The following is a 23,896-nucleotide window of genomic DNA, read 5'->3' as shown; positions in this document are numbered from 1 at the left end:
AAGGGTGATAAACAAATTTAATGACCCATCATCATCTAGGCCAGCATCCAGTTTTCACAGTGGCCAACAAGATGTATCCCGCCAGTGGGGATATCTTCAGTCAGTTTCTTTGCACATTTAAAAATCTGTCCATAGGCGTGCCGATAGCTTGTATCTTCCTCCACCAACAGTGGTGCAAATTTCAAAAATGAGTGTTGGCTATGTAGCTAAAGCCTGCTGGGTTGCAGTGCCCATAATATTGGAGTCCTGTGTCTCTCGCCAAATGTCATGGGGCAGACTGTGTTACTCAGTGATGAAAAATGCTGCACATGCTCAAAGTCAGGAGTGCCAGCTTGGCCCTGCGGTCATGGGTGCCTAGACGGATGCCAGGCAGCATGCCTGGCCCTGGCACTGAACTTTGTGGGTGCCCGGCCCCTTCATGGGGAATTTTGTGGGTGCTTGGGCACCCAGGGCCCCAGGGTGTTGGCACCTATGCTCAGAGTCACTTTATAATCTCATTCTGCATTTTCCACAGTGCATTTTCCACATTTTCCCTGCATTGGAAATAAGACCTGGGACTTGGTCCTTGGAAATCCCGGCTTAGATTCTTCCCTGTCGCCTAGGCTTCCTCTCCCTCAGTAGCCAGGTGACACCTGGGGGGTGGAGGAAGCAGAATCAAATAAACCCCAGTTGATATTGAGTCTCTGAGGTAAACTTTTGGAAGAGATTCCCGCCGCCCCTCCTCCTCCCAAAGCAAACTTTGTGATGAACACGTCATTCACATACCTTCCGTCGGGGATTTGGTTTAAAGTAAACATACTGCAGTATTTGAAAATGCCTTTGCTGCTAAATCTTTGGCTAGACTGACTTATATACATTGCATTGAAACTGACTGTGCAAATATTAACTGTAATTCTCAGGACGTATGATGGTTACCTAAAGAAAATACGGGATATAAGCTGTAAAGAGAGCTAGTGTCGTCTGGTAGACTCAGGGAGAGAGATATGAAAGGCTCAGGTCCACACATCATACCTCCACTATGGATCCATTTGGGTGACCTCAGTTCCCTCCGTGAAATGTGAGAACGCATCATCCCTCCCTCCACGAGTTGTGCTGAGGCCAAAAGAGATTATAGGCATGATCCAGCAAAAGTTACGCACACAAGTGAGCCGTATTGATTTCAGAGGGGCATTTAATGACGTGCTTAGCCCTCTTCCTCCACTGAAGCCAAAAGGGACTTAATAGCACTTATCTTGGGCTGGATTGTATCCAGAGATGGTAAAATACTTTACCTATTAAGTGTGCTATATATGCAATTAGTAGCGATAACAGCATCAGATAAGAAGTGGAGAACAGAACACTTAACAACACAATGTTCTGTGATCTGAAGAGGGCTGGAGCAGGTAGGAAATGGAGGCAGGCAAATAGGGGTCAGTCAATGCATCACTTAGTCCAGAGCTTTCCAAACTGTGTGTTGCAACACGTTAGTGTATCGCACAAATCCTCCTCCCGAGGCTGAAAAGGGGTTAGTTTAACCTCCGGTTTGCTAGTAAAACTGAATTACTGTGTCGCGAAATGCTGCAAAACTGAATTACTGTGTCATGAAATGATGCGTGTCTAAAAAGTGTGTCACCAACATGAAAAGTTTGGAAAGCTCTGACTTAGTCCACATAGAACAGAAACTCCCCTGGTAGTTTATAGACCAGGAAGTTCCTGGACTTTGAAAACCACAGACAGAAGCTTCCTCAAGGCCCTTGGGCATATACTGGCCATGTGTTTGAATAGGCAGTGCCATGGGGGGGAGGTGCACGGATGTCTCTCCCCCACCCCCCAGAGAAACAGCTTATCCTCCACCTGCCCCTCCCATTGCTGGAACCTCGTGGTTACTCGAAATAAAGGCAGTTTTTAAATGCTCCCCCCTTCCATGCTCTTTGCACCTTCTTTCCCATGCTTGTCAGAGAGGGTACACAGGGGAATAAAGACGCTGGAAGTTTCCTGCCCATGGTGGGCAGGTCTCATGCATCTGTTACGGTGTGCAGTCCAGTTTGTGGCATATCACTAAAAAGGCTGGAGACAAGGCCCTGGGACGAGAAAGCCAAAACTTGTATCCTGTGCGAAGCAGCTGGCGAATGTGACTGCCTCTCCTTACGGAACAAGAGTCGCAGTGTGCCCAGGCTTTTCTTTGAGGGCTGGGCGAAGTGACTGCCTCTTTCGACCGGCCTGTATGTCCATGGAGAAGAGGTCATCTTGAGTGCCCCACCAAGGCCCTGTGAGAAAGCAGAAACGTCACCCCTTTGCCAAGGGCACACAACTTGTGTGGAGAAGGGGAGGGGCAGCAGCTCTGTGGCAGAGCATGCAGAGACCCCCCCCTTCAGTCCCCAGCATCTGTAGTCCAACCACAACTGGGGGTCCAAGGTTTTTTTTGTTTTGTTTTTATTGAAGGGTTTTCATAGAGAACAAGGGTATAAACGTCTCCATTCTCAGTTCATAGAGTCAGTTGCATTCGGTGTGAGACACTGCTGTCATAGAAATTGTGAGGTTGGGGGGTGGCGAATTGGGGAAAGAGAGAGCAGGGGAAGAAGGGAAGTTAATGATTTTCCGTTCTTTTGCTTAATGTACTTGTAGGGTTTTTGTGTCAGCATCACTAGGTTATTTGTCCAGTTACATAGGCAGGGCTGTGTGCATGCGCAGAATCTGGCTGCCAAATGCATAAGTTGGCACTGGAAGCGCATCAGTTTCATGTCCAGTTACCCGTGATCTGGTCACCTCCAGCTTGGATCACTGCATTTAGAAATGGTCTGGGAACTCCCCTCAGGTGCAAGGAACGCAGTGCTGTTTATAATATTGCACCGCTGCTCCGACTCAGTGCCAGAAGGCAGCCCTCTTCTCCTAAGTAAGATGCCTTCTCCAGCAGAGACATGTTGTATCCCTGGGCCCAAGCTGCTCCACTCGAGCTCTTCCCCTCTGCTTTGGCCATCTGGGCGCACGTTGCACGCCGAGGACCTCAAGGTTACGATGTGTCTTTAATCTTGTTTATGTCTCTCCTCCTCCTCCTCCTCCTCCAGGCCCAGGACAGCGGCAGTGGCGCTGGCCGGGGCGATCGCTTGTGGTTATATAATGAGCTCACTGTCTGAGGGCGGGGAAGGGCGGTTGCGGGGGTGGGAGAGAGGGGGATTTCTTGGCCACGTCACGGCCCTCGCCTCCCCGCCCCCCGCAGGTGGCCGCAGGCTGTGCGCAGCGAGCTGCAGGAGGCTCCACGTGCGCGCCGCCCGAGCCGACTTGCAAAAGGGGAGGGGGGCGCAGGCAATGCAAGCCTTGCGCTCCCTCCCGTGCCGAGTTCTCTCTCCCTTTTTATCTCCCCCCAACCCAGAACTGCAAACCGGGGCAAAACACTTCCCGCTGCACCAAACGCACAAAAACTCCGGCGGCGGCGGCAGTTCAAAGGCAGGAGCGCCCAGGCGCGCTCTCCTCCCCTTCCTAGCAGGACTTATAAAAAGAGGGAAAGGGGGGTTTGCTTAAGAGCCTCGAAGACTGCTCTCCGCAGGGGGAGGGAAGGAGGGGGCTCGTGAAAGAAACGGGCTTCCCCGAGAGTCGAAAGCAGCCGCCGCAAGCCTGGCTTCCCCCCGCCCCCTTCCCGCTTGCGCTGTGCAAAGAGAGAAGTTGAGCAAACAGGAAACGCGGCGGCGGCGGCGGCCGCGCACCCGGCAGCCTCCGCCACCGCTCTGATTCACTGGGGCTTGCAGCTTTCCCGAAGAGGGAGGGGTGGCGAGGAGGTGTTGCCCGCCCTCTTCCAGCCCCGGGGAAGGAAAGCGCCGGGCTGCGTGTCGCCCAAAGTCTCTGGCTCGCGGGAGAAAGAGCAGGAGCCCCAGCCAGAGAGACGCAGATCCGTGCGCCCGCCTCCGCCCTGCGCTCCGCGAGCTGAGAGGCTGCGCCGCGTCTCTCTCCTTCTCCGAGGACTCCGCGCCGCGCCTCCTGCTCCCTTTCCCCGCTCAGTCGCCACCAGCGCGCGCGCCCTGCGGAGCTCTCCCGCCAGGGAAGAGAGGAGCGAGAGAGAGAGAAAGAAAGAAAAAGAGAAAAGTGCCTTTTGCCCGGACTGGCTAAGGAAAGGCTGGAGCCGCTCTCGTTCCTTCGTGGTTCCCGCCGGAGCCGCAAGCCCGCCTTTCTCCTCCATTGCTGGGGCTGAGCAATATGAAGGAGCAGCACTCATGTGTGGGCACTGGGCATCCCCCCATGGCTGGGTATGGCAGGATGGCCCCGCTGGAGCTCGCTGGTAGCCCTGTGAAACGCTTGCGAACTGAGTACTCCTTTCCCTATCTCTTCGCAGAGGAGGCCTACCAAAAACTGGCCAGCGAGACCCTGGAGGAGCTCGACTGGTGCCTGGACCAGCTGGAAACCTTGCAGACCAGGCACTCCGTCAGCGAAATGGCCTCGAACAAGGTAGGACAAAAACCTCCACCCCGATCCCACCTGCTTCCCCAACGCCTTCGCCTTGCCCGTGTTTTTGCCTTCCCGCCAGCAAAGTGGCCCGCGATCTCGAGCGCTGGAATTCGCTTCCAGCCCCGGGGCCTGAATGTTGCAAAGGGATACCGCAAACAGGACATTAGCAACAGTTTCCACCACCCACCCAGCTTAACTTCTCGGACTTCCTCCAGAAATGGTAAATTCTGGTTAACTGGGAAAAGAGAAAAATGCTGGCTGGCATTTCGATGCCCGGGACTACGCGGATGTTGCAGAAAACTTGCATGCATGAGCAGCCCTAATCCTGCAATAGCCCATCTGGGAGCATCCGTAATATTAGGCAGCTGCTGCTGCTGTGCCAAGAAAACTTGCATGCGTTCTTGGCTGTGGAGGAAGCTAGTAGCTTGTACGCATTCATGTTTGCAAACTTAGAAGGTGCATAGAGCACAGTGTTACCTCAATGTGTCTCTCAGTGTGTTATCTAACTTAGGTGAAACAGATCTAAATTCAAGCCTCCTTCAGGCTTCTACTCGGGTGTAGTTCTTGGTAAACTCCATGGGACTTCTGGGGGTCAAACTTAAAAGTTGGATTCTTGCATTCTCTGCTTATCAGCATCACTCCATCCTATGCATGCTTACTCTGGAACTTAAGTTCAATAAAGACTTACTTTTTGGTGAGCCAGCAGAGAACTGCAAAACTTTGCAGGGGTTTAAAATGATTGTTTAAGCTCCCCTTTTTAATAAAATCGCATCTACGAATGAATCAGATGGCAGAATTGAAAAGTCCTGCATACATTTGAGATGGGCAGGTCCATCATTTTGACCTTTGCAGTTGTATAATAATGTTGGAGAGAGGGGAACCAAACTGGCCTGGCTGGGGGTGGGCGGGTCAAAAGAGGTGGTGTAGTTTGGGTTTCAAAGCTTCACATGCCATTTAAAGGTTGTGCGTAATCACTGATCAGTGTGCTGCCATTTTAAAACAGGATGAGGTAAGATGCACACACATTTACGTACGGCACTTTGCTGTAAATGTCAACCACTAAAGGTAGTAGGAGATGTGGTTACAACTTGTTGTAAATACCGAGGAACAGAGAAAAGCAAGCAAAGCCATGTGCATGGTGGAAACAGATTTGTTTTACACTTTTTGGTGTAAGTGATTCTTGTGCACACTGACCGAAAGCAATTTCCATTGATTTCACTGGAGCATACTTTTGAGAAAACCTGATCAGGTTTGAGAAACAAGTTTTCATTGTGGCACTAAAATCACCAAGAATGCTGACACACACCTTGCTCATTCAACAGAAAAAGTTCCTTACTTTCTTTTTAGGCTCTCGGTGAAGCTGCTCACTGGGAGACCTTGGGCCCCTCACTGTCTCTCAGCCTAACCTACCTCAGAGTTGTTGTGAGGAAGAGAGCCGTGATCTTTTTGGAGGAACGGTGCAGTATAAATGCAATGGCAAATCTAGTATCACTTCTGACTGCAGACTTGATCTACACAGGCAGGGGAAAGAGGGAGGGAAGCCTCTGACTCTTGCAAGCTCCTTGAGCTTTTGATTGTGCAATGTAACACATGGATACAGGAGTCACAAGTTTGTAGATTCTTTCCTATGCTTTCCTATTCTTGAGATACCATTTATGCTCCTGCAATAAAAGTGTCACATATTGTTTATGCTGTTAACATGTCTCTATCTAATACGTGTGGATGTTTTCTGTGGCTCTTGGCGTTCGACTGCTATGAACCCAGATTTGATTCTTGCAGTCAAACTTGAGGATTTGATCCTGCACCTTCATAGACATGTGCCAAGCAGGGCAGCTTAGCACATTGTGCAATAGCGGTCGCTGGTTTGCCACCAAGTGTATATTCAAAAGAGAGATGCAGCCGGGAAGGCTCCTTGGTGAATATCGCACACACTAGCAAGCAGATATTTTTTCACTGCTTTATGACTTTTGAACAAGGCTTGCTGCATAGAATTAAAAAATTGCATGTGGATTTTAATTATTGGTGAAAGCAAAAGAGCAAATGTTTGAAGCAAAATGCAGTCTCATTTGCAAGCAGTGCAATGGGTTTTCTGAATTGTTTATTTGGGCAACAGCTTGTTTCCTATATCAGTATGTGGCTGTTTTTCATATTAGGGTTATGTTTAACTAACAGTAATAATAGTAAGTGTGTGTGATATTCTCATGATCATAGAAGATAGTTTTGTTTTCAGTAAAAAAAAAATAAGGTACACTATATACATTACAGTAGTTTATTTCCTTGCAAACATTGCTTAGCAATGGTGTTGCTGCCTACCTTGTAGCTGCCTAGCTTGTAGATAGGCATTTGCAAAGGAGTTCTTGTATTTTGGATGTGTTCAGTAGTAGAAACTCCAAATACTGTGGGTAAAGAAGCATTTCATAAGAAATCTGCTCCTCCCATTGCTTCAGAAAATTGATCATATAGCCAAGGTTTCCTGTATGAGATGTACAATAAGCTAGGTTGCTATAGCCACTCTGAAGGTCAGCCTGAATGATGGCATTCCTTACATCAGCACTGAAAATTTATACTGCAGTCACACAATTACTTGGTTTTATTTTGTCCATAAAATGGGAAGTGTGGGTGTTTTAGGCTGCAATCCCACCTGGGAGCACATCTGACAAAACTCTGAGAGGCTTACGTCTGAGTACGTATGTATAGGATTGGACTGCTCATTTCTTTCCTGCCAATTAAACGCTATGTGCCAATACCCCAAGCCACGCTAACTAGCACACTTCTATGCATATTTATTCAGGAATAAGTTCCACCATGTAGGTGTTTAGGTTTTTTTTAGATTGCAGCCCAAGCGTCGGTGTTAGCTCAATAAACCCCTATTACCAAGGGCTACTTTTTATTTGCACATCACAAAAGGAAGTTCTTGGGCACCACCAGCACCAATTTTTTAGGCTTTTAGTCCTCTACAAGTCTGTTTTCTAGAGACCCATGACTTATACTGCTTTGTACAGGAGAAATTGGCTCTAAAAAGCACAGTGTGTGTGTGTGTCCCCTGCACAGTTCATTTCCCTTTGTTGAGAAGGCAGTGTTGGCACAGGGTCTCTTTGCATGGTATCTTTGGTTGAAGGTGCCCGCCATTCGAAATAATCCTAAGTAGGTTTTATGCGGTGATAGGAGATAATGCTGTTTAGGGCTTAGTCACACTGTGTGGTTTAGTTCATGGACAGATGTGTGTGCATGTGGATGTGGGTGCATGCATAAGTCAGATATCTTCTACACACACACACACACACACACACACAGTGCATAAAAAATACTCAAGTGCTTTTGACTTCTAAAAAACAGCCACGTAAATAGATGCAGTTCATATTTGGGTAGCCAGGGATAATTTTTTTTGAGAAAGGCTGCCCTTCTAAGCAACTTTTTCTCAGGGCATAAAGATGTCAGTGGCAAGCATTTCACAGTGGCAAGATAAGCAAGAGGAGTTTTTTCCAATGTGGAAGGGGGAGCAATCTATTGCGGTCCATTACATGAAATATATTTCTGCTTCACACCCAACTTTTTAAGCTACATGCAGAGATCTCAAAAAGAGTGCAGAGAATGAGCCACAGTGCCTGCTCCCCCTTAAATACGTTGCAGCCCGCCCTGCCTAGTTATTCCATAACGCTAGCTTGAGAATTTATTAGGGTGGAGATCTTAAGCATTTAATAGATCACATATGTGATGCGCAGAGAAATATGAGGATGCCACCGGATGCACTGGCAAAGTCATAATGTGTTTGCAGTATGTTTGCATATTTCAAAAAGTAAAAACCAGGACACCCTCAGTTTTTTAAAAAGTTGTTGAGCTTTTTTAAACTAAAAAAAAAAACATGGTTTCTCGATTGACGTATGCTGGCTCTAAGTATGTAAGCTCTGCATTTATATGTACATGCATTACACAAATATAAACATACAAAATACAGACAAACATACCCGCATGGCTAACTAAGCATGGAAAATTGTACTGTGGCTTGCAAAGAACGCACTGCATTTATTGCTGGGGAGAGTAAACATTGTAGAAAGAAGGTTGTTGTCCTCCAGCACAGTATTCCTTTAAATTTTTCAGCTGTATGAATTATCACATTGGGTATTATTGACATACGCAAACAATAGCAAGGGGTAACAGTAACGTCGTATTTTTTGGCTGCCCGCGGAACGAAAGACACAAATAAGCAACACCTTTGAGATCTTTGAATAAAAGCAGAAGAGAAAAACTCTCCCTTGCAAATTACTCTTTTTGTAGGCATACTTCCAAATTTGGCTTTTTCACAAAGGGGTACTGCCCAGCAGGCCATCCCTGTTAGGCTGTGTTGATCTTGCTGGCTATAGCTGCTGTTGTCAAGGTCATCGTCCAAATACTAAAGTTAATGTTACTATCTATATGTGCCAGTACAAACACAGCCTCCCCAGACCACCAGGTGGTTGCACTGGTAGGGCTGTTTAGCAGGGTTGTAACCATAGGAGGGTCACATCACTGGCTCCAAAGAGCAGCACTGTACATGCCCATGAATGTTACTGGGAGAGATGTGGTATGGGGCAGGGGAAGGTGTCACACCTGCCTACGTCTGTCTGGGATTGTGCTCTTAATCTCATTTTTTGGAAAAATCTCACACCAGATCAGAAAGAAATAGGAGTTCCCTCTTCTGCACACAGCCAGCCAGCCACACACACACACACACCTGAAAAGCTACAGCTGCCGCCAAATTGCTGTGTTGCACCCGTAGGGCAAATTGAAGATTCTGCAGTAGAATTGCAAATATAAATGTGAAATAAGGAATAGCAACCAGGCTCCCCATGCCAGATAATATATACAGTCATGAGTCAGTGGGTCTGAATTAAATGGTGGCGTTGAGGGAATTTCCTCTTTCCAGTAAGGTGGAACTTGCTTCCACTACAGTTTTAAAAGGTGAGGCATAAGAGGATCCTCCACATTTTTGCAATAGATGACTGGGAAGATTGCTCTCATCACAAGGAGAGTTTCCTCCCCACCTTCCACCAGCTGCTGCTAGGAGAGCCTGATGGGGGAAGAGTCTCCGTGCAATGTGTCCTGCTATTGGGACCCATTATTTCACATTATGTCTTCTGCTTGCAGTAGCAGTCATGCAGGTGTGTTTTCAACATTTTATGCATGGGTTGCAATATGTATACCAGCCCTTTGTACAAGCTTTAACATAGCAGCACGATTTCACCAGTATTTTAAACTCCTATCACAATGTTAGATTAGAGCAACCTGTTTCCAATTAGAGAGGAAGGATAATGCTGTCACATCCAATTTAAAAGGATTTACTTATTGGCCAGTCTCTTGCATTTCCATCATTACAAATAATAAAACAGTGAAACAGGAATTTACTGATCTAGCAAAGTCGTTCAAAGAAGACAGGTGACCTGTTGATAATTTTAAGGTCAAAAAGCTGATAATGGGGTCCCAAAACATCTGCAGCTCATTATATGACTGCATTTTTACATAATGTCTGGCTGTGTGATGACTTTTGGCTAACTGATTTCATAGTTTAGTTGGATTTAGGTGTTTCCTTGTCTTCCTGGGGTGGGGTGGGGAGTCTGATGAACCCTTAACTTTGGGATATATTTCCTAATTAAACATAATTTTTCTGATGACCATAAAAGTTCTCTGGCCACTGGTCCATCTAGCCAAGTATGGCCTACTCTGGGTTTGTAGTGGCTGCATAGGATCTTGGGCAGGAATCCTTTTTTAATTACCTGCTGCCTGATCCTGGGTTCTTAATTCACAGTATGTGCTCTTGTTTTGAACTATATGGTCACTTCTCACTTTTTCAAGCACTCTCTTTGATAAATACCAGCTAAACCTGTGTTGTATATTCAATTTTTGTAAGTGCCCATGAGCTTTAGAACAAGTGGCTTCTATCCAGCACAGCACTAAGTAAACATCGGTGCAAGGAATCCCACCTGCACAATAGGATTTCACACCCACACACCCCATCTACTCCAGAGCATTGGGGGCGGGGGGGGGCAGGACTACAACTCTAGAACAGATTTAGGGAGCATATTTGAGGGGTAGGTGTCCAATTGCTCAAGAGGGACCCTTGAAGTAAAGCCAAAGTTTGCATCTAAGGTGTATTTTGAGAAATGCCATCTTATTAGATTAGAAAGCAGTTGTGAGGTATTTGGAATATAAGCAGAAGTCAATGAGTAGTTGCAAATAGAATGGTGAAAGGCATTGCTTTGATTTTGTTCCTTAGTTATGGCCAGTTAGAATTTAGGAAACCTCCTTTTCCTCATGGTATTTTTTTCCACCTTCCCGAAGCATTGAGTTACACAGAGAGCCACTGAGAATATTGGAGGCTTGTGTTAGGCAGAGTCAGTAAAGTATTCTCACTTGGGGATTGAGATCCCAGAGATGTCCCTGTGTCCTGCTTGTAATTCTCACCTTAGGAGAGGATTTTGACTTCTTCCATTCAGACGTGCAAATCTCCAAGCAAGGCTAACGTTGTTTTTGGAGAGCCTCGGCGCATAGCTTTGGCTTAATCATATGACTCTCACTTGATCGCAAGAGCTGGAACAGGAAAGTAACTTCTTCCAGATGAGGTTGGATTATGACCCTGGAGCAGTCTCTGCCCCCTTCTTTTAAGCAATTTCGCTCATTCACGTGAGCAATTTAGACAGCTTTCCTAGACTGCTTTCTTGAATTATTCAGGCTTCCCTAGTGCAAACCGCATCTTGCTGGCTGGCTGCGTTTGGTATGGTCTGTAAGGGTGAATGGCATGGGTTAATTGGATGTGGCTGTGGGCTGGTTCATGGGCAATCAGAGCAGAATGTGATCGGGTCCCAGTCAGCCTTCGGACCCTGTGCAATGTTGCCTTGAAGGCTGTGAAATAACCATGGCTTGCAGGAAGGAATGAAACAGTGTGGTGAAACATTTCTTCATGTGTGTTCAAATGATTGTATTTAGCATATTAATTAAGTAGTAGCTTTCTCTGTGTTGCGCATCACCTTCCCTTTATGCTGCTGGCATGAGATAGAAGAGTCTTGGTTCTGCAATGGAGAAGGAGTGCCTCCTGTTTGGACTGTACTAGCTCTAGGTAGTGCTTCCTTACACTCAGGTAGCCATGGAGATGGACGTGGGTGGGATGGGCAGACATCATTCTCCCTTGTATGAAAAGATTTGAAAGGAGCAAGGACAAAGTGTGAAAAGCAACTTGCTGAAGAGTTTACCCCGTGTAAAAAGCCTTGTTTGCTCTTTCAATGACTTTCCACACAACTTCCGCAGAACCTCACAAAGGGGAAGGGAATCTTGACCACTTTTCTTGAGAAAAGCATATGAAGAAGGAGGCTGGCAGAGAAAGGCAAAAGTGTAATTTCTGGGAAAGTCCTGCCAGGGGTGCAGCTTGCACTTGCAAATATAAACATATCTGCTGCTGGTGGTTCTGGTGGAGGAATCTCTCAGTAGATATGAGCAAGACAGGCCCCAATGCCATTTGGAGTGTGACACTGCAAGTTGGTAGGAGTTATTTATTGTTTGTGACTACTTTTGTTATGTTGTGGTTTATGTGGTTTTTTCATGTTGTAAACCGCCTTGGCAGGGACGTGGGTGGTGCTGTGGGCCAAGGGCTTGCTGATCAGAAGGTCAGCAGTTTGAATCCCCACGATGGGGTGAGCTCCTGTTGCTCAGTCCCTGCTTCTGCCAACCTAGTAGTTCGAAAGCACATCAAGTAGATAACTAGGTACTGCTCCGGCGGGAAGGTAAATGGTGTTTCTATGCACTGCTCTGGTTTGCCATGCTGGCCACATGACCTGGAAGCTGTAAACCGGCTCCCTCAGCCAATAAAGCGAGATGAGCACCGCAACCCCAGAGTCATCCGCGGCTGGACCTAATGGTCAGGGGTCCCTTTACCTTTAAGCTTCCTTGGCATGGTTTGAACTGTGGAAAGGCAGCATACAGATAAAATTATGTGTGTTAAGTCTTTGTTGCACCAGCAGGCAGAATAATTAACAATCACCCTTGTGATTCAGAAAATCACAAATTAGGAAGGAAAATGCACATAACATTCATGAATCAGTCACACCCAGCATCCCCATACCTTGCTCGCATATAGACATAAATCATTTCTGTTGCAATATTTTACTAATGGGGGAGTGATTTCTAGGTGTGAGTCCCTGAATTAAAACCTCCTGGTTCTAATAACACCTCTGCCCAAAGTCCTGACAGTTGATCCCACAAGCAGAAGGTTTGCCCATCCATGTTCCAGTTCATGAGAGCATGGGGGAAATACAGTTAGGCACACTTTCACATGGAAAACTGCCTCTGGGTTCGGGTCCTCCTAAATGCAGAATTTCCAGTAGGAAAAGACTGTGGCCAACTGAGGGGTGTTTCAGAATTGATTAGAAGGCAAATGTCCCTATGTCCATGGTACAAAACAACACCCATCCCCCCACAGGTATTTTTGTAACCCCTCTCTAATAGACAGGAATTGTTCCTCTCAGTTGCGTGAAGTAGTTATTATTTTTTAGGGTAAAACCTTTCTTTTTGCACCTTCTGGTTCATAGCAACAAAAGACACCTTGTCCTTATTTTCCTTTCTGCTGCAGTTGCTTTTGATGAGTTCATGATGTTCCTTTTCCCATAACTGTCCCCACTCCATGTCCCAAACCATGAAGTCCTTTTTTGAGTCATATATCTGACACAGAGGCAAGTGCACATTTGCATCTGCATAATTCTGTTCTATGAAGTCACATCAGTATCGGACACATTTTTTATTGGCCGAACCCCTAAATTGGAAATACCCCTCATCTGTGGAGCAGGTTATTGCCAGTGAGAGTTCATGACACAGTAAACATAGGGTTGGATAGATCCATATGGAGGCTGCAGTCTTGAAACACACTAGGGAGTAAGCCCCATTGAACACAGCAGGACATACTTCTGAGTATTGCATGGGACACGTTAGTGAGGTCAAACCAGGGCTAAGCAACACTAATTTAACCTGGATCCAACTATATTCTTTAGTAGCCCAAAACACTAAAACACACGTACAATAAATGTACACACTGTAGAGAACTATCCGTGTGCCATAGCTCCTTACAGCATGAAACCATGTGGGAAAGTATATTTTCCTGCTGTATTATGTGAAGCAGGTTGAAATCAAGCAGTCTCCAAAGCCATCTTCAACATAACATCTTTCAGTCAAGCAATTGTCCAGTTTTGCCCATTTCTTCATTTTGGGCACCTCTAGGATCCACTGCTTTCACCTCTCTGTTTCTAAAATACTGTATGGTCTGATCATCTCATATATACTACTGTAACTTTCCTTTCTTGCCATGTTATTTTTCTGCAGCTGATTTGAAATGCCCCTTGCCAGGTCATCTTTCCCCCAGTAAGCACTTAGTTTCTAAAATACCCAGGCTCAAATCTCCCCACTACACACACAATTTGTTTGTGGGTTTGTATCTGGTTGTGGGTGATGATGGTTTATGATTGTTGAAGGCCAGACACTTTCTATATGTGCTGAGATATCTTTCAGACATAATTAAAGGACACATTCTAGGTAAAGACAGTGGTTGTAGGGCTGCTTCCTGGAATCCGCTTCAGTGAGCGTATGCCATGACAACTGTGATAAAAGTATGTGGGAGAGAAATCAAGGGGGAAATGGCTTTCCTGAACATTCATAATCCCATCTTACTTGCTTCCACCCTGACTTTTCAGTTAGCCCTGCCTTACTCTTTCTCTCCATCACCACATCCCATCCAAGTTTTGTCGTTCCCATATATCCTTGCAGTTACTTCTACACCTATTGTGCTTTTGCTTCTGATTAAATGTGGAGTAGCAGCAGTAAGTGGCCAAGGACATGCCCCATATTTTTTTTAGATGATTGTTAAAGGTTTGCTAGAAAAAAATGGCTGAAATTTAAGCCCTGCCTCATCCTTCCTAAGGACCGTTGGTGCAATTTGTTTTGTGCCTTCCTTATTACTTTGCAGTAGGGATGGGGGACCTGTATGTGCCAGGTGACTGATGGGAGTCCAACAACATCTGGAGAACCACACGTTCTGCATTGCAGGGGGTTGGACTAGATGACTCTTAGGGTCCCTTCAAGCTCTACAATTCTATGATTCTGTAGGTTCTCCATCTCTGCTCTTCATTATAGACTTTTTTTCTTTTTCTTTTCCTTTTTCATCCAGATACGTTTTATCTTCTCCAAGAGGTATATAGGTTTGGTGAGGTGTTTTTGCACATTCATGTGCCATTGCCACAAAACTCCCCTGATGATCATGAACTCTCTGCCAAATAGCTATGTTCGGAAAACATTTGTCATCTGTAACACTGGAGACACAATTCTGCGTGTGTTCCTCCATTTTAATAATTAAAGCAAGATTCTTGGGATTCAGGTGCCATGCCTACCCCTAGCTAAAATGTTCTGTCTTCCTGAGAAATTGGAAAATAAAAAGTGGGACCTTTTTCTTTTTGACTGCTCAAAGATTAGATCAAGGAATCCTATTTTGTTTTATAGTGTTTTCCTATCTTGCAGAACCCAATCTTTGTTTGTGGCAGCCTTTAAAATATAATGTAAAGCCATTACTAAATATAAACCCAAACTTTCTTTTGTTGTTAGCCAGCAGTTGTACAATAGTTGTACAAATCAAATTCTTTATGGAGTTCTATGCAAGCTTCAAAAAACCATGAAAAGAAGGCTTTTATTTTGAATTGCCCTTTCCCAATCACTCTTATCAGGGTGCTGACAGGTCTTGCAGACGTCTGCTGATTCTGTGGTTGCTCAGTAATTGCAAGCATTGGGCATTCTCATGGATTTCAAAATGGTCAGTGATGTAACAGCCTCTGCTCCTGCTAAGGATTTACATAGCAGGAGCTGTCTGGAAACTGGAAAGGCCATTATTTGTGTTATCTCCAAATTTATAGTGAATGAGCCCAGATATATCAGTATGAGCTAAGCCTTGTCTCATCCAAGCAAGTGAGGTCATTTGGCAAGGTGACTCGACTAAGTGGATGTTGTGTTAGTTGGACTGGCAGTGGTGGCAGATGGGAGCTCTGAGATTTGCCATGTCTTCCTTCTGGGTTATGTCTCCCTCGTCCCTGAGGGCAGTCTCCCATCAGGTCCACTGGAGAAGCAAAACAGACTATCTCCTGCAGCTGTGGGAAAAAAGGAGGTGCATTTCTAAAGTTGAAAAGCGAGAGTCACAAAGGAATGAGTAATAGTTTTGCAAACCGCGCAGTAGTGCTGAGACTTGGGGACCCAGCTGCTGTTGTCAGCTCGATTTTCCACAGAAGCTGGGATGGCAACAAATGACAGTGCTAAATTTCCAGAGGTCAATTTGCCTTGTTCCTTAAAACGGTCCACTGCCAGGATTTCCCAGTCACTAGTAGCAGCAGTGTGACTGTATTTAAACTTCACCCACCCACCCACACCGCTAGTAACTGCAAGACAGTATCTGGCAAAAAGCAGGCTCTGTGATTTGTATGCTGCTTAACCGTGATTGAAATTGCCCGTTCTATGCAGAGTTGCAGAGAGCATGCTCAGATTCCTCAGCATCTCTGTCCTCTGCTGCATGCTGATCACCTCAGTGGCTGCCGCGGGCTCTCATTACTGGCAAATAGCATGCTGTGCTGATGCAGGCACCATAATAGGAAGCACCTAGGCCTGTCATAAACAAACAGGTCTGGGAGAAAAAAAGTGCAGGTCTGACGTATGGCGTGTCCATAGCAACGAGGAGAGATGAGGTTGCCATTTTGGAGTATATGCAGGCTAGTATAGCTCTCTACAAGAAGCCAGAAAGTACCTGACAGGATTCAAAAGCTGTACATCTGGGGTTTTGTGAGGGATGCTGTTTGCAGGAAGCCGCTTGCAATGCCAGCAGCTTGAAATACAAACTTTTAGGGCATTTTAGAGCTTTATTTGAACTGTTTGGGGGGGTTTTTTCCTCCCTCCAAGTGTAATAGAAAGTTTTGTTGGAGAATGCTAGTGCTTTTACTCCTAAGAAATGTTGATCTGACTACTCAAGGCAGCCTGCATATATCGTTGGATGCTTAGCCATTTAAACTGAGAGGATACAAATTTTACGAGTAAGATGACTGTGAGTTCCTTACATTATGAAGTATGGCCAAAGTTTTTTGCACCTGAATTTTGGATCCAGGTAAGATTCCATTTAATGTTGCTGTCTCTCCTTCATATTATTTCCTGCACTACTTACTAAATTAAGCTGCAATCCTACTCATGCTTGCCTGAGAGTAAATGTCACTGAACTTAATGGGGCTTATTTATTTATGATGGGAATATATTTTTATAACTTGTAGAAAGAGTAGATCTGCAGCCGTTTTGTTCTGGTATTGGAAACTATGGCTTAAATGGCTGTTGGTGCTGTTGCAATGTGTAAAATGATCCTGTCTTATGCATGCGCTGGGAATTTCTTTGGGCTGGGTATAGTAAATCGGTGTTTACCATATTCCACTTTCTTCAGTGAAATCACTGCATTGAAAAGTATTTCAAGTACTGAAAATTAGGAACGTACAAGGAACTGTCCGCAGAGCTGAGTAGTTTTGTGATAGGGTGATTTTTAAAAAAATACAAACCCCTACGTAACCTTTCCCCCTTCGTTCCTTGCTTTTCTATCTGAGTAATTGCAGCTCTTTTCAGTTACTCATATTTACAGAGCTTACAAGAAAGATCAGCTAATAGGAGCAACGGCGTGGCAATAAAATTGAACTTATATGGTGGTTACAAGGCACAGCAGTAGAAGGCAAGCATGCTTCAACCAGTTTTCTTTTTATTTTGGTTGAACTTCTAAAAGATTTTAGTTTTTCTTAAGGAAGAGAGGAGAACTCGTGGTTGCAATATGACTGTTGACTAAAGTAGATCTCTTTGTTTGTGTGCCTACATCCACAAATGAGAGGAATTTTTTAGTTGAATAGTGAAGAATCACTGAATGAACGTAGAGAACTAAGCCATATATGACTGTACTGAGAAAAGAGTAGGGTCTTCACTCCAGGAGCAGAATGAACTATTACAGTAACTGTTGTAAGCCAAACCTTTTTCTCCCCCCTTCAAGTGTTTTATATTAGCCCCTGGACACAGATCTTCTTTTCTAACAGAGTAGTAAGGATTCTGTATTTTCCCTATAAAGCAGAAAACAGTCTAGTTGTATAGTCTCTATTCTGTTTTTGTCCACCAGTGGGTTTTGTGGTTTTGCTTTGGGCTTGCTTTTATAGGGAAGAGATTTTGTTCTGCTTTTTGCATAGTACAGAGGCAAGGGTTCAACAAATCCCAATTTGGGGGTAAGTGGTGGTGGGTTGTCAGTGCTTCCTCAAGCAAACCACTTCTTGCAATTGTGGGTGTGTCTTGCTTTGTTGGCCATATTCTTCCGAGCTTTATTGCCGCTTCTTCTGAATGGCATAGAACAGTAGCAAGATTTTGCATCCATTCCCTCGTGTAGAATCAGTGGCACTTTCCGTTGAAAATTCCAGAATTACGACACTTCTCTTTCATTGCCCTGTAGGTGAAGTGGAAAGAAGGATAGTTTCAGGAACAACTTAAAGCCTCTGGGTTTTTTGGGTTTTTTTGTTATTATTATTAAATTAAATTGGGACCAAACATGAAGGGCTCGAAAACAGTATTGCAAAAGCAGAATTGCCTGCAGCAAAGCAGGTGGCATTAGATGGCGGCAAACGCAGTAAGAGTGGAAATTCCCAGCTAGAAAAGGAATTGAAAAGTTGGGAGAAATGTTTCCAAGGTTGGAAATCCTGACCTGTGCTGACTTTCAGGCCAGGCAAGGGAGAAAGGGAAGAAGAAAAGATTTGCAGTCTGAGACTGAAATTTGTCTTTGAGGACCTTTCCAGATGAAGATTCTTTCCTCCGGCGATAACACAGCTGTCGCGAACACTATGCTAGTATTCTCTCAGTCCAGTGAGGTTCTCGTGCAATGGTAAGTGGCTATACACAAGGACCACCTGTCACAGGAAAACACCCATGATCGTTTCACTTCCTTTAGACAGAATTGTAGTTCACAAGTGGCTAGGGTTCAGCAGTTCAAGTGCTGGTAAAAAGCGATACTACAGTCGGAGGACTTGCTGGTTGATATCCTCTTTGGTACTAAAAACTGAAATGCAGCTATCCTTCGCTCTCAGTACTCCAGCAGATTGGATGGAGGAGGTGGAACACTCTGGTTGTGGAAGAATTAGTCCTGTGTTAAAATATTAGCCTGCTCCAGATTCATCTACTCTGGAGTGGTCAAACAGCCACTAGGCAAGAAGAAAAGGAGGATGTTTCATGAATGTTCGTTTCTGTGGTTTATTTTCAGCTTGTACTTGAAACCTTACTGCCACAGTTAATACTTGCACGTTTCTGAGAGTTTTGCAGATCCTGCCAGCTATCAGTAATTTGGTTGTAGAGCCTCATTTGGAACTTTGGGACGTTTTATCATGATTCTTTTCCCATGTGATGCAAATACTCATAGCAAACAACAGGGCTCCTTCCATCTTTCTCCAGTGCTGAATGTATGCAGATGTAGCCGTATCCAACATGAGCTCTTATATTGATGGAGCTAGAGGAATTTGCCCTGGACAACAGGTGTCTGTTGTTTAGGTAATACTGTGGTATATTGTCTCAGTCAAATATCTGTTCAGTCCAATGTTTTAATCTAGAATTGTCCTTCCGAAGAAGGAAACCAGTTGAACCTCCTGGTTTTTGTTTGATTCTCCCACCCACCTACCCCATACAACTCATTTTATCATGACTCATTGTTTGGATTCAATTATGACTTAGTTCTTGCCAATGAGGACCATGTTCTTAGTCATTGAAATGAGTTTGGGCTGAGCATTCATCTACTCTTTTTACATCTTTATCAAGCCAGTATTGGTATATTTTTGAGTAGTGGTGATTTAATCTATCTTATCCCCCCACCCATAAAGCTATGAGCTGCTGCAGGGGGAAGCCCTGAATACATACATACATATATATATATATATATATATATATGAAAACCTTTCAAGATCACCTACTATTTAAATGACTTTAAGATCTGGCTGTAATAGAACAGATCCTATGTGGCTCTATATTTTGCATTCAACAGAAGACAAAGAGGCTGTGTACACTACATACTTTTAAAGCACATTTGAAGACAACCTCCCCCCCCCCCCATGTGCTTTAAAATTATAGTGTGTCTGAAGCCCGAGAATGATGGGTTCTGGCCAAATATATACCTAATGGAAGTGTGGACACCCCTAAGTTTCCTTTTCCTCTGAACTGCAGATTTTGGAGATAATAAAAGGTTACATGAAGATGTTTTTTATGCATTTGTTTGTTTTAAAAAAGGTCTAAAATGCTTGGTATTTTCAAAATCTCTAAGAAGTGTACAGTATGAAAACAATATCCATAGACCCAAGCAAAAATGCATCCTAAAATCAATACAATGGTATCAAAACATAAAAGCATATAAAGGTATTCAGTGGATTCATACACGTACACCAGAGTCCAATCTTATGGGTCAGGGAAAGTGGGCAAAAAGGTAAGAAATTTGAAGCTGCTGATGGTTGCTTTGGATTACAAGTCCTACCATCCATGACCAGGACAGTCATGATGGTACTCGTAGGAGCTAACATCTGGAGGGCAGCAGATTAGCAAAGGCTGGTATAGCATGTTCAGGACAAAGAATTGTAAAGCTTTAAGGACCAACGGATTTATTGTTGTGTACATCTTAAGTTCTTCAGAGCCCATATTGTCAGATACGTAGTCTGTTCATTTTACAGATATATGTGCATATCTTTGGTGATATACAGAGAGGGAAACAAATGTAAGCCCAAGGGTCATGAACGGTGTTAGAAACTGAGATATGAGAGCTAGGAGCGCTGAAATCTTAGGTGCAGTACTGCACCCAGAGCTCAGAAACTGCTCATGTTAATGAAATTCCCTGTCGCAAAATGCGCCTAGAACAATGGGAGTTTTGAACGCTGATCATGGAATGCAAGAGAGTCAGTAGGTCCGGGACATTTCTGGGCAAAGCTCAAACTTATGGTAGATAAGCACTATTCTCGCTTTTGGTGATAACACAGCTGTTGTAGTTTTGGGTAGCTAATTTAATGCCTGTAGCAGGGAAAGAACCCATAGGCTCCATGAAGACCTAAGAAGTCTCCCATTTCTGCAGTTCCACACTAGACTCTTATCTCTGACATTTCTGTATTGCAAAATGGTGACTTTCAGGACAGCTGCAACCTGGGAGACTGGTATGTTCTTGCCCTAGTTTTTGAACATTGCCATTTTTTTAAATATTAAATTTGTGCCCACTTTTCACTCACCATTTTTTCCTAGTCAGACAGCAAGTGATGTCATGTATGACACTGGAAGATCGATAGATCTACAAGCCTTTGATGGTATGGCTTAGGTCCTGTGGTAAAGTATCCTGAATGACTCTAGAGAGAACGGTGCATCTAAGTTTGGTGTAGAACCAGGATTCCTGCCTAAATTTGACAGTTCTTTGTACTGGTGGGTAGTCCTTCAGGTTAGAAGACAGTAAGTAAGGGCAGATTGTGAATGGAGGTGCATTGTCCAGGATGCACTGTATATCTTTGATAATAATGGAGGAGTTCAGTGGGGAGCAGTAAGTGCTAACATACTGCATTTCTCTTCTGCCATTATAGTACTGCAGGCTCATTTGCACACTCTTATCACCTGCCAACATTTCCTCTTTTGATGTCTGCATAGGATAACAGGGTCATTTGTGATGTAAAAGAATAAATGGGCCCAAATCTGACTTCAAAAAAAACCAAAGGAGGCAATGTTCAGAATCCAGAGCTGGAACATTTTCAGCCTCCCAGGACATGTCCTGCTGACTCGAAAGTCGCCACACTTCAACAACAAAAACTTCAAAGGAATACTCCATGGAGAAATAGAATTTATCAGGGCATTTGACTTTATTCATTTGGTTATTAAGTGAGTTTATGGATTCCTCCCCCGCTCTTGATACAAAATTAGCATAGCAAAGGTAGGACTGTTGTATTAAGCTACTTACTGCTGCTTGTGAATGGCCGTACTGCATTTGAACTTCACTTAAAAATGTCCTAGGCCTGTTGATTCTCCTGCATTTCCTGGCCTTGTGTCCCTTCCCCCTGCCCCAGAAAAAAAAGTGTGTGTGGCATAAATATGACAAATGGCTTGAGGCCCACAAATGCTTCTGCCACAATGCATCTATTAACCTTTAAAGTGCCAGGAGACTTCATTGTTTTTTCTGCCACAACAGCCTGTCACATTTAGGGTTGTATTTTAAACAGAGATAGAAAGTTCAGTAATGGAAAAAGGCACAGAGTGTTGGGTGTGTTTTAATCGATTTGATTTTTTTTCTCCCATGTTAAAATTTCGGCAAATATCATGTCACAAAATAGAGAGTTGGTTTAACTTAGTGGCTAAGGCTGCAATTCTCTCTATGCACTTACCTGTGAGTACTTCAAACTCAATTGAGGCATCTCTGTGTAATTTTGTTGTGATTCTGGAAGACACTGATTTTAATTGCACTTCTGCCATTAACTTGCTTGGTGGACTTGGGTACTTGTACTGTCTCTCAGCTCTGTCCTATCCTCTACCTGAAACTGTAGCCCCTTGTCTTTAAGCAGTGGCCAGCAAGCCAAGTTCCCTGTGTCAGATCCAATCATTTGGTGGCCAACAAAACACTCGCCATCAAATGGTAGCTCTCAAGCCTTTCTGGTCTGAAGGCATATGATGCCGCCACCTAGCTGAGCCTTAAGCAGATCTGAGTCTGGCAAGGGGAAAGGTCTAGGTGGAAGGCTACTTGGAGACCTAATGTATGCTGCCTTAAGTTCCATGACGAAAGAAAAACAAAATATGAATTACAGTATTTACATTAAAGTGCTACCCAACCCTATCAGCCTCAAACAAAATTTCTTACAAAGACTTGCCTAGTCCCTGAAAAAGAGCATTCCATTTACATAGACCCATTGCCTATCATTTTGGCTGCTTTGGTTGTGAATCCCACGGAGCTGTGCACATCAATGGCCAATGACTTGTCTGCAAAGGAAGCCTGTGGCAGTGTTACCCACTTCTGTCCAGTAGGAATGAACAAGGTTTTGTTCAAAGACAAGCAGGAATTCAGCTCCATGTTAACATCAGCGGCTTCCTGACACAAAGGCTAACAAAAAACTACACATCCGTAACGATAAATTCTTGCTCCAAAACCTAATGGTGGATTTTATAAAAGACATCTTTTCTAGGAAACAGAATTATTTGTTAGGTTATAGAAACAGAGCTGTTGACTTTTCCTGTGTAAAGGAACACATTTACATTTGGATCACTCTCTGTATGTGTAGATGGCACACAAACAGCTTTAATCAGTTTGGGAGCTTAGAATAACACAGAACTGAAGAGTTGGAAGGGACCACGAGGGTCATCTAGTCCAACCCCCTGCAGTGCAGGAATCTTATATTGCAAGCCTTTTTATATTGAGAAAATATAAAATATCTGCGTCCGAAGCAGAACAAATCTTCTGGGCTAAGTGAGGGCTGAATCAATTCTCTGCTGAAATGGTAATATTGCCCTGCTACCCTTTTCAGGAAGGGGGGGGGCGTGATAGCAGTGCTTCAACAGCAACTGAAGCTTGAGTCAACAAGTCTGTGTGGAGCAGCTTGCAATGTGCCTTTGAAATTCTGCTATCTAGTCAGGGTGATTTATAGGCTCTTGCTCTGGCATGTACATGCTGGGGCCCTACTGGGCTTGTTTGTTTTTGTGTTAGCTCGGTTACCTAGCACTCCACGGAGTGGTGGCTCTTTCCTTTTTTCTTTTTTTAAGTGACACACAAAGAATTTAGCAGGAATACTTCTTCAGAGTGAAGGGGTAAGGTGGCAGGCAGCTGGGGACAGGAAGGGGGTGGGCGAGAGAGAGAGAGAGAGAAATCCTTCTCTCCAAGCTTTTATTTTAAATTCCCTTCTGCGCAGAAGCATTTTGTGTTTGGGCTTAACATGCATTTTAGTTTCTTCATCTCATTTATGGCCAGCTAAACGAGTAACGTTCATAGGAAACCAGGAAAGGGCTCATGAGCAATATTTGGGCCTGAGGCATGGCCTTGAAGATACATGATGCAGCAACCTTGCTGAAGTTAAGCTGAAGCTTGGGCTGGTTGGTGCTTAGACAGGAGGAACCCTGTGCGTGTTTCTTTGCATTCCGTGATGGAAGGAACATGTGTTGGAAATGTAGTAAGGAAATAAATTGTACCTATGAAGACCTAGAAGAGTGTTAACTTTAACTATTAGTATCGAAAGGATCAGTTGATCAGTCTTCCTTTTATTTCAAGCTGATTTTTAGAGACATAGAATTGTAGAGATGACCCTGCCCATTGCAATGCAGGAATCGCAACCAAAAATGGTCATCTAACCTCTGCTTAAAAACCTCCAATGAAGGAGAGTTCACACCCTCCTGAGGGAGTCTGTTACACTTTCAAACAGCTCTTACCATCAGAAAGTTTTTCTTT

General features: G+C 44.3%; 1 protein-coding gene across 10 annotated transcripts in view; it reads left to right on the top strand.

Annotated features, from left to right (window-relative positions):
* PDE4D (phosphodiesterase 4D) overlaps nt 1–23,896 on the top strand; it is a 622,159-nt gene that overhangs the window by 561,932 nt on the left and 36,331 nt on the right. For 9 of the 10 annotated variants that reach the window (XM_080972591.1, XM_080972594.1, XM_080972600.1 and 6 more), the window contains one exon: nt 4,304–4,416. In XM_080972591.1, the coding sequence (XP_080828717.1) occupies nt 4,304–4,416 (113 nt within the window). Of the gene's footprint in view, nt 1–4,226; nt 4,417–23,896 lie in introns of all 10 variants that reach the window. The other variant, XM_080972593.1, reaches the window with a different exon arrangement.

Source organism: Podarcis pityusensis, assembly GCF_964106645.2.
Source record: "Podarcis pityusensis genome assembly, chromosome: 11".
NCBI lineage: Eukaryota > Metazoa > Chordata > Lepidosauria > Squamata > Lacertidae > Podarcis > Podarcis pityusensis.
The sequence above is the reverse complement of the archived record's forward strand: the minus strand, read 5'-3'. Positions and strand labels throughout refer to the sequence as shown.